Below are 11240 nucleotides of genomic sequence, written 5' to 3' on the forward strand. Positions count from 1 at the left end.
CTCAAGTTTCAAAACAAATAGTAAGTGAATGAACAACTCCAAGAACTAACGCTATGCAAATTTCGAATTTGCTGGCAAAAGTATGGGCAGGTTTCTATCGATGTTTATGATACCGCTAGGCTTTAAAAAGCCCGTGGCGATGGTCATTCTAATTCACACCGGGTGTGGCCCTCCCTTCTTCCCGCTGAAGAAAATGCTGAACACAGTATAGAGGGCGCGCTGCTTTCCTGTAAAGGGAAACCGTAACAAAATTGCACGGCCGCGGCCAGTCTTAATGTGAATTCGACTTGTCTGTTCGAATAGTGTCATCGTGAAATTTCTTAGTTCTGACTTTGAATTGGTGGAGGGGCGGAGTGTTTTTTGCACTAGATCCGACAGGCTGAAATGGGCAAACGCAGAACATCAAATGGGACACTTTCCTTTATTTCATTCTACAATTTATTTTCATTCCGCCATACTTCTTGAAATAAAATGTAGTCTTCGTGTGGCCTCGGAAGAATTCACCCAGTAACTTACCGCCAGAAACAGATAATCACTCACCTTATGTTTAGGAACAAACTGAGGCATAGACATTGTTTGGTTTCCGGGTGGGCCCCAAGTCGTATCAGTTTTGTTCTCCAATCAAATTTCCAATCTTCCTAAAATTGTTCTCTGACCGATACCGAAATCTTTGGGTTCTGGTTTCTTTCCGTAGAATCCCCCTGCGCAATATAGGCTCCTCGGGCGTGGTGAAAATAAAACATGAAATAGTTAAATTACAGTTTACGAAGGCTACTCGTAGGGAATAGGAACCAACCATTGACACAGACTGAATTTTGCTGGGAACTGCATATACGAACTTGTGTTTGTATCATTTTCCTACGGACTGAGCTCACAGCATTCACCGGCTGCAAAGTCTACATTTTGATATTTACAGCTTGCTTTTTTCTTTGTTTTCTAATAATCGGGTTGATTTTACAATCAACAGTTCAACAGTTTGCAGCTTGGCATTGCTCTAAGTGACCTTCCATCATACAATACTTCCCTTTTCCCCAAATCACTCATATTTACTAAGTGAAAGTGGGAACTTGGAATTTCTTTGTAAAGACTTGCCCACTTCCTGTCGCTGCCCTTGTCACAATTTCACTTACTACTCTGCCTTGTGTGATAATCGATAACTAGTCTTGTACAAGCAGTAAAATCATTTTGTAATAATTAGTTTATTTTCATAGTAGTTACTTATAGAGGCCTCGATGTACGAAGAAGTACGAAGTTCAAGAATATTACACAGCAATTTTCAAACTTCGCTCAGCAGATCGCTCTCCGACTTCGCTACCGAATCACGTATAGGGCGGCTGTCTAAAGTGTAAGGGTTCTGAAAGCCGCCCGGAACCCGCTGTTCTGGTAACTATCGTCGGTGGTGAATCTGAGAGTCATGGTATTCCCCAAGGACATGATGGAACCACTGGGCAGATCGGTACCACACACCCTGAAAAATTCAAGACATGCATCATTGTTTTAGAGAATAGACACACATTAACCGAAATCAGCGAGCACAAACGGGTAAGTTGAGAAATAATACGTCTTTTCGGGAGTTTTGGGAGCAAAAATCCTCAAACCAAAAGCAATCAATGCTTTTTCAATGAGGATGTGGCGAAAACGGTGTCATCACTTTGTGCCGAAAGACAGAGGTTGTAAAAACAGGGCCCCTTCTGTGCACGTGGTCATTGGGTAAAGTGAAAAAAGGTGCTTTGCGACGAGACAAACTCAAATTCCGATCGACCAGAAGGGAATTGCCACTCGTTCAGACCAGAAACATAAGAGGCAAAAACTGCGGACGAAAAAAGACTTTCTCTCGTTTTATCCACGAGAAGAACAGGAGCAGCTAAAGGGGACTGATGCAAAATATGGGTCACTTTGTACAATGTACAGTCATGCGAAAAACGGACTGTAAGTTACCTCCAATTCTTTTGTTTACAGTGAAATGTTAGCGATAGTTTGTGCCACGCAAGTACATTCAGGATTCTTTTACCCTTGTTTCTACTTTTTGAGACACTTTTTCGAGCTTGGAAACTAAAGCTGTACCAATGCCCAATCTATTTGGTATTAAAATGTTTTTTTCCATCTCTGGGCAAAATCATAACAGGTCCAATTATAATGAAGGGAAATTTGCTCTGAGGCAGACCTATTTTCGACAACTGTAGACAGCACGACATACGGAGTTGTTCTGTAAAATTCATCTCTTGAGCGAAAGAAAGTTTATTTATTCAATGAATTACACTGTCACTTTTTACTGCATGAAGGAATTGGAACGGCAGAAATCGTGAAGGTTTGTATGCCCCACTTACTTGAGCGGCCGGACCTGACTGATGTCACCGCCAGTCAAGCTCACTTGCAGGGCGTCGTCCAAACACTTCGTGTTCGGAGAGCCGATGCCCAACTCGGTGATGTCCAAACTCACGCGGGAACCTGAAGCAACCTGTAGTCATGAAACATGAGATAGATTCCATTTATGCACTGTGATAAAAACAAAATCTACGAGGAGACCTTGACTTAACTGGTGCCAGAGGTAGGGGAGAGGATCTGAATCTATAGGCTTGATCCCGCTGCAAATTGAGGTATTCGACCCTTTATGGTGCGTCATCGGCTCACAAGATCCAAATCTGCTTCAGCGACATCAAATCCTATATAACTTGCGGTCACCGTTTAGAGAATTCTTACAGTTTTGGATAGTGTAATTGCATGTATGATGCAGTGCCGTAACTACAGGGGGGGGCACGTGCCCCCCCGTTCCGCTCCATTTGAAATTTTGAAATGGACAAAAATATATATACCTAGTTCAATTATTTTCAGTGCCCCCTGAAAAAAAATTGTGCACCCCCAGGTGCCCCCTCAGCAGTAGCACCCTAGTTATGCCATTGGTATGATGTCTTCTGATTAATGCTCCAGGTAGAGATGCACCCGAGGAAGGAAGCAAAGGAATGACATGATGACCACATTCAACGGCAGAAAAAAAATCAATGACAGGTGACTCTTGCGGCCTTCTTGCCAAAAATTCCTCACGAACAGATTCCTCTGGATATGCTAAAAGTGTTTTCAAATATTGTTATAGTTACTCCTATCGTTGAATAAGTCCAATTTTGTTTTAAGATCACATTCACATAAAATCACATTCACAAACTTCCGATAAAACAAGTGAAAACTACAAGAGGACGGTATAGCTTGAAGGGGGCGGGGACACGTGCCCTCAGCAGGTGCCCCCATGGGTACCTCCGCCATTTCAGATCCTGCATGCCGCTTATGTACAAGCCACACTAACTTACTTTCAGTATCCCCTTGAAAAATATGTGTACACCTCTGAGTGCCAAGCAAAACATTTTATCGGAGGTTACATCACCGAAAGAAGAACAACCGAAACCATGCACTTACCTGTCACTTACCAATGTGACGCCATGAAAGATGTGGCGCGAAATTGCGCAGAGTTGAAATGTGTTCAACTTTTGCAAATTCGTAGCGCGAGTAATTGATATGACGCCACATATCGCTGTTCGTGTTCGCTTTCGCGTGAAGTATGAACTGGCCTATAGTGGATGTGGTGAGTATGCAGTCGTAAGCTTACCTCTATAGTCCAGGTGCACTCAACGTTGTTGTCGTAATTGTCAGGATATTTAGGCGAAGTCAGACAGCCTACGTCTGTTAAGGTGCCCCCACAAGTGCTTGTACCTTGGTGTGCAAATTAAAAAAAACAGACATTACCAATTCAAGGGTAAATTTTGTTTGGTAAGCTATTCGTGTAGGTCTAGTGTGTTCATTTACGGTGACATTTAGGACATAAATAGTGCCCAGTAAAGGGTTTGCAACCGTACGTCACTTTGAAGGAACGGCAAACTGCTCTATAAATACATGCACTTGCATATTGGTCTTTTCAATGTTACTATTACTTTATGGATCAATTTGCAAGATAGAATGTGAAAACTAACTACCGAACCCTATAAATTGACTCTCTTCTTTTTGTTTCCGGCAACTTGAAGAAACCAAAATGCAAATTTATGGGCGAGGCGAATACCAGCCCTGAGTCTTCACAAAAAGCAAAACATTAAAATAAGCAGAAATAATCTCCTACACACTTCAGACCATCGGTATGCGTTTTTACGCACATTCATTGGAACTCGAGGGCTCCTCAATGACGTAATGGGCAACGAACCCCTGGTAATTATAGGACACATCAGTCGTCAAGACAACCATCATTTCGTTGGTCGATACCTGGGCGGATGGAATGTTCCTCCCGCAAAATCTGCCATATAGGGAAAGTTCAGTAAAGAGAGTAAGAGAGATTTAAACATAAACTAACAGGCTGTATATTTCGTTTTCCTTTGGAAGTGTATTCGTGACCCATGAACAAGGGGGATCCCTTTATTGCAGAGTAGAGGGCCTTTATTTTCTGGGGGGGGTGTGGCCATAATGGAGTGTGAGGCTAAAATTTAGGGCTTTCTCGTTCTTTTCTAGTTCTAACTAAGATATTAAACAAACCAAAATACCATTCATTTCACAACTTATTCAAAAGGAGGATGTTAAACTATCGTGGATAGAAACTGGTCGTTGCAAGTCAGTTTCCTCTTGCCAAAGAGTGGATTCAAATCAACCCGAGTGGACGATAATTGCTCATGTTGAAACTGAAGTTTTTGCATGACTTATCTAGGTTAATTATCTTTTTTTAGTCGACTCTTAATAGCATCTGCGCAAGGCCCAGTGGGGCAACTGGGGAGCCCCCGAGGGTGCACACACTTTTTCAAGTGGCACCACGGGAAAATAAGCCCCATCTGCAGAGCTACATAAACTCAACGGAGATTATTCACAGGTTTCAAATGGGGGCAAAACACACAATGTACCTGCGTTTATGCTTCGGATATGGGGGACGCGCCGCGCGTCGTTACTTGCTTCGCGCCCTCTTGTGTATTACATGTACGGTGAGTTCAGAAATCCCGACTTGACGAATCTGTCCAGCGTTTGTAAACAGGCGAATCAGCTCAATGAGCTCATCTACCAAAATAGGTAGCAGCCAATCAAATTACCGGTGTTGTTTTTACATCATTCATACCTCTATTATAATGAATGAGACTACAAGTCTGACTACTTCAAACATTTCATTCAATGAATTTCAAACACTTAGGCAAATTTCCCAATTTCAGCTCAGTTCCATATCCACCTTTGCTTCACCCCTGTCGCCACAGAAGCGTAAAAACACTGTTCACTATGTTTGATCCAATTTTGACAGCTTATTTTTTTATCAGAATATTCAACTGAACCAGTGCGGACACTCTCATCTTGGGGCAGTGGCGTTAAACTTGGGACCCGGGGTACACCCTTTTTTTTCAAGGGGCACCAAAAGACAATTTGGGGAACACCGGGGGGCACGGGCATTCGCTGCCCCCCCCCCCGTATTTACGCCACTGTCTTGGGGTCTCAGTTTCATGTAAATGCAAACCCATAGCCGAAACCCGAGACAAAGCTATGGTATCGAATCGAACTGGCTCGATACGTAGTCTTACTTTGCGTCGTCAGAGAACATGCTAGTGGTGCGCACGGCCACCGCATCCCAACTGCAAGCAGCATCGTCCTCCACATCCATAAAATCGAAGGTAAGCGTGACGGTACTCCCTTCTTTGCCCTGTATGCAAGGTTATGGTAAGAAAATTGAATTGAAATCGGGGAAAAAGTGCGGAAGGGTGCGCGTCAAAGTCTCTGAAAAAAGTCATCTTTATACGTCGACACCCTGTCGGTCTGAGGATTAACGATGGAATTTCTGTTACAAATATCCGAGCAGGTCGAAGGGCAATTAATTAATTCATATTAACTGGTAAAACAAGTTTTTATTCATAGTTTTTTTGCAGTATTTTTTCCTATATATTTTGAGCCTGAGCACGACCTCCAATACTTCACTGCCACCGCTCCATGAGGTAAAGAGATGTGCAGAGTGGTAAAATGCAACGGCTGCGAGAAATTGGGACACTCGGAAGCAAAATTGGAACGAGACATGGATTATATATATACATCCATATGCAAATCGGGAAGGGAAAAAATCATAAATGCAAAACCGGGATGTTTAAAATAAGTTGAATAATATATGTTTCAAAAATATTTCCAATTTGATGATTTTTGTTTGCACGAAAGGTCCCTTATTAAATGGGGAAACAAAGCCATGGCTACACGTCACTGACCTTTATGTACCACGCGCACTTCAGACCATTGTCGTAGTTGGAAGGGTAGTTAGGCGACTTGATCGTGCCGCTCGCCTCTGTCAGTTCATAGCGGCACTTGGAGATGGACGCCGAGTTGTCGACTTCGCACAGGGCGCCGTCGAAGCCCGGCGGACAGGTACACTTGCAGGTGCCGGCTATCATTGCTTCGTAACCACCGTTAAGGCAAGACAGGGTGTCGCTGCAATCAGCTGTTGGGAGGGTGTTAAAAATTCAAAGATGTCACTGTGCCAGACTTTGAGTAATTTGCGTCACTCTTTAAAGGGTTCAGGGGGCGAAATTTTCTTACAAACATGTTCTTTGTAACTTTGCATTTTTTCTCCAGTGTATGACAGCATTTTGACATCTCTCTAAGCTTATGTGGAGTGAAAAGTGTACTTTAGTTTTAAACATTGGTGTTTGATGACAGGAATATCACAATTTTTGCTCACGAACGTGGAAATATGCATTAGCGTAGAAACAAAAAAACATCTTGAAAATGGTAAACCAAAAATTTCAAATGAAATTAATTGATGCACAAAGGTGCCTGCTCTTTTGAGTTTCAGGTAAACGCGTGCAAGAAGAAATCCCTACGTCACGTCGCCCCATACTCCTTAGTGGTCCACCATATTTGGTGTCAGGACCTTTCCCAATCGTGCATTTTGTGACAGAGGGGATCCGTGCATCACGATAAACTGACCACTCTCATTCTGCCTACAATTTGTACGGGCGGCCAAAGTTTGAAGCAAAAATCACCTTTTTTTATTTTTCGATTTGACCTCAGCTTCGTTCAAAATGTACACTTGTCCCATTGGTTTTAAAGAAGTTTTTTTAATTTAGAATTCAGTAGCACGTGTATCCTCATCTGGTGTTTTGATAGCCGCTTGGGGTTTTGAGACACTGTGAACTATTCTTTAACTTTTGTACTCGCGGCCAGCCATAGTTTTAGCAGCCACTTGTAGGAAAAGCACAATTTTGACGTCAAAAGAGCAGACCCTACGGCTAAGTATATAGCCATGGCCAAAAGTGGCCTCACGTAACAGATATGGCCGTACATCAGTGATAACAGATCGAGGAGAGAGTGGTTAAAAAGTATGACGTTATCGTAACAGTTTGCAACGCATGAGACCACCATGATGTGCCCATTAACTGATGAGAAGCAGCGATCTGCCTACCGCATCTTGCATTTAAAAATTAGCATCGTTCTTGAAAATTGACTGAAAACCAAACGAACGATCCTGGAACTTACAAAGGCAGTCATAGATGATGTTTGCTAGATATACGTCGTAGAAGGACAGATGTTCACGCTGGCCGAGGTCGAACTGATCCAGAGGATTTATTGTGATGATTGTCGGTTTTCCGTTCGAAGAAAAATACTGCAAGCAGAAATAAAAACAGATGCTTCTGTTTTCTTGGTAAATTAAGATGGTATTAAAAAGAGGTAACAAAGGGTAGAACCCACACTAGCAAGGCAAGGCAGACATGCTTGCATGTCTGGGAAAAGTTGGGGAATATTGCTTTTTGTTTTACCTTCCCTCTATTTCCAGATGCAAAAAATACAGCCTTATAGCCTCATTTATACGTAAGGAACTATTTTTCCTGATACAAGTATTAAAAAATTGCCAAATAAGCCGTCATCTAGTGATAGTCCTATATCTATTCCCTGTGTTTAATGTTTAGTTCTATCAGAAACAGGTCCATTTTATAACTTACTTTGTCACAGACGACTGTGGATAGCGAGCATTTCGGTCCCTTTATATGCAGGGAGGATGGCAACGGTGACCAAGGTGCCCGTGGCCGCATTGAACATAAAGCTATTGCCGACGACACTCATGAAAGACATCGTCGACAACACAGTGACAGAACTGGTTACATACAGCGCACCACAAGACTTACACGCGTGTTGTAGTGCATGACAGACGTGGGATCGTACGGCACACCGTGCGTCATGCTCTGCGTCACCGCCTCGTACTTCACGAAGTTGTCCTCCAAGCCCAAGCGTACATTCTCGTACAGGATGTTGACGTAGTCGTCCCTGTCCGACCGGGACTGCTCGTGGTGGAATCCCATCGCATGAGCGATCTCGTGTGCAGTCGTGCCGAGCTGTGGATAAGGGCAGATTCCAAACCAAATTCACCGCGGGGAAACTCTCTGAGGGGTGGGCAATCATGGCCGAGTCCTTTCTGAGGTGTGAGGCTAAAATTGAGACGGGTTTCCACACTTATAGACGTAACGCTCAAACTTGCATTGATAGTTTGGGCCTACAAAGGATTTACACCGAAACACAATATTAGTTTAACCACGCTTCGTTTGAGGCATATGATTGAATCTCATCCGTTGAGGTCAAACTCACGTGATCACATCCCGAACCAATGGAGATATCCTGGGCCCCTGTGCCTTGTTTGCCAATGTAACTCCAGCATCTAAGGCAGTGGAAAGAACATTAAAGAATTCCGTTATTATTTTTATCTCTGATATGTTGAAACCACCTCTAACATGGCGGTTCTTGGTTAACAATTGGTCTTGGTTCAGTTAACAATTAATTTGCTACAGTTGAATGTTCACCCACGTTTAGTTTGTATATTTGGCTTGGACAGTAAGGGTGAAGTCACTGTCACTTGAAGCTTAATCTCCATATACAACCGTTAACGAATACCGTATTGAGAGCACCGGTATTATTGTCAGCCGTAGGCATGAAAACAAAGGATTTTGGTGGCGGCGCTTTTTGAACAAAACGTCTACATAAGGCCTAGTTCTAACGTGCCCCGTGTTGCCCCCCCCCTCGTAGCTACGCCACCGCGGGCACGAGCACGCTGCGTGCTATATGAGTAAAACTTCGCTCATTATTCTCATGGGCTATAGACAGGTACAGACCCGCACCTCAAATCCCGGTTACACTCTCCGGTGCTTACCCGTCTCCTTTCATGAAGCTGATGTAATCCTGGTGACCCAGCCCGAGATCACTGCGGTACGGCTCGAACTTTATACAAGTCTGAGACTCCCAGAGGTGCATGGCATTCTCAATGGCTTCAGACTCACCAGCTGTGCAATAGTTATGGAGAAAAAAGGGATAGAGGATTTTCATTTCAGCTGGATTCTCAAATGTCGCGTCAAATCTTCTAAACAGGTAGGTGGCCTTACCCTCAATCCGCAAAAGGGGCAATACATTATTATCAGCGTTGCTGTATTCTTGATCAGAAAGACCTGAGGGAAAGTGTCTAAACTCGGTTTTATTTCGGCATCGGCTCGCAGCACGGTTGCAGTTTCAATAATTTGGTCCCCTTCAAATCAGTAAGATCCCTGGGCTCAGTGTTGCTCCTTTTCCTCCATGCGGAAACATCCAATTTTTAGATGCGAGGTCGAAGGGTTAAATATTGGTTTCAACAACCAAAGTCCTGAACCGATTCCAGAAGCCGAGAGAATGAAAGACGAAATAAATCAGCTAGAGAATATTACATTGAATGAATTGGAGAGAAAAAGTGTAAAGTACAAATGCGTCTAACCTGAGGATGCCGTGATGACGTAAGGGATGATACCGTTTGGCCAGCGAAAGTTCAGGTTGGCGAAGGCCTTTCGTCGCGTCCGTCCTGCTTTGGCGTCCTGGATTCTCTCCTTCACTTCGTTCTCGTACACGCCCAGCTTCATGTCCGACTGGAAGGTACCACTACTTAACTCCGACTCTGGGGGTTCTCCCTGCTTGGTCAAGGCCCTACCGTCGTCAGTCGACCTCTACATCGACCCACAGAAAAACAATAAGTAACCATCATGACCAGATCTTTATCCGTTGGGGATAATTTCGAAATGTCCCCCAACTCCTCTCTCTTTAATTGGTCTATTAACTTCGTCTTGGGTTCACATTGTTGTCAACTTCGTCTCCGTATATGACAAGGATAAAAGGCGTATAGCCCATGAGCTCTAAAAGAGCTGGGCTTTTCAGACCACCCCGTGTGACAGCCAGGCAAGGGCTGGGGGCCCTAAGAAATCATCTGTCCCAGCCCAATCTTTTTAAACCTTAGCATATAAAAACACTCATAATAAATACATCTGTACAGTTTCAATTCAATCCAACACTGGGTTTGCTTGTAATGGTCATTTTATAAGTTCATAGCCTCAAGCGTACCAGCGCTGCACGCGTCAATGGGAAAATTTCTAGGCTAACCTGCCCCGGACAGTGACCGTTTCGCGGGAAGGCTACGTCTGATTTGTCACAGAATTGGTGTCAAAATCAGGCATCCCTGGACAAAACCATGAAAACTCTGGTGCGAAAAAAAAGCATTGAAACGATATCGGAGGAAATGAGTATATATACTCTTGGCTTCATATACAGTGTGCAACCTGACATTTCATAAAGACGTCGACTCATATCGAGCCCCATGCCGCAAACTAAGCGTCTTAGAATCAGGCAAAGACAAACATATAAACCAAGCTTGGATTTGAGAAGTGGCTCTGAAATTGTGCTCCAGGCTTTTTTTGGTAGCTTCTTCGTCAAAATTAATGAGCCAAACTATGTTTACTCTCGAGTCATCTCGAGTAATTGAATAGTCTCACCATGTCCACGGCAAAGCCCACGACCCATTGCGACCAAGCCAGTAGGCAGAGCAAAGCAGCGAGAGAGCGTTTCATCCTCGATACCCGCCTGTACCACCGTCGTAGGATACCTTAACGAAAAAAAATACTGAACACCAAGCAGTCTTGTAGCAAATGAGAAAACTCCACTCAGAAATTTACCCGCGAAAAGGAAAATATACCTCTTGTACTTGCCGGGACGGATCTTAAATACACGCTGTCAAACGAAGGGTGTATTTGGAGGAGGATTTTGTTTCTGAGCAATATGGAATGTTTATTTAACGGTTGCCCATCTTGACCTCGTGTGCTGATATGCAATTGCCAAGAATTGTTAGCACAGGACCACATTAAAGAACACTTGAAACTTGTACCAATCCTACTAAGGTGACGTACCTTTACTTAAAAAAATCAGCATATATCACTAAAATGCTGAGTGGTGCACTTAGTACTGGCAACCCA

At 43.5% G+C, this 11240-nt stretch overlaps 1 protein-coding gene across 1 annotated transcript; it reads right to left on the reverse strand.

The window, feature by feature from the left end:
- Positions 1-712: 712 nt before the first annotated feature.
- LOC110983964 (blastula protease 10-like) lies at positions 713-10976 on the reverse strand. Its single transcript, XM_022243709.2, has 12 exons — positions 10764-10976; positions 9719-9944; positions 9128-9257; positions 8569-8638; positions 8112-8318; positions 7465-7591; positions 6198-6427; positions 5529-5647; positions 4137-4273; positions 3599-3702; positions 2328-2458; positions 713-1468 (listed from the first exon to the last, which is right to left on the reverse strand). Exons 1-12 carry the CDS (start codon positions 10836-10838, stop codon positions 1339-1341), a joined length of 1686 nt encoding a protein of 561 aa, XP_022099401.1. The 5' UTR covers positions 10839-10976; the 3' UTR covers positions 713-1338.
- Between the last annotated feature and the right edge of the window lie 264 nt (positions 10977-11240).

This window comes from Acanthaster planci, linkage group LG01 (assembly GCF_054643075.1).
Source record: "Acanthaster planci isolate LZ-2023a linkage group LG01, COTS_SCS, whole genome shotgun sequence".
In the NCBI taxonomy this organism is placed as follows: domain Eukaryota; kingdom Metazoa; phylum Echinodermata; class Asteroidea; order Valvatida; family Acanthasteridae; genus Acanthaster; species Acanthaster planci.

Bases quoted from the DNA above. Each gene is read 5' to 3' on its own strand.
- LOC110983964 (XM_022243709.2), bottom strand. From the start codon at position 10,838: ATGAAACGCTCTCTCGCTGCTTTGCTCTGCCTACTGGCTTGGTCGCAA. The intron at 9,258-9,718 runs GTTAGACGCATT...ACTATTGCACAG, and splicing joins CGTCATCACGGCATCCTCAG to CTGGTGAGTCTGAAGCCATT. The intron at 6,428-7,464 runs GTAAGTTCCAGG...CCCTCCCAACAG, and splicing joins CATCATCTATGACTGCCTTT to CTGATTGCAGCGACACCCTG.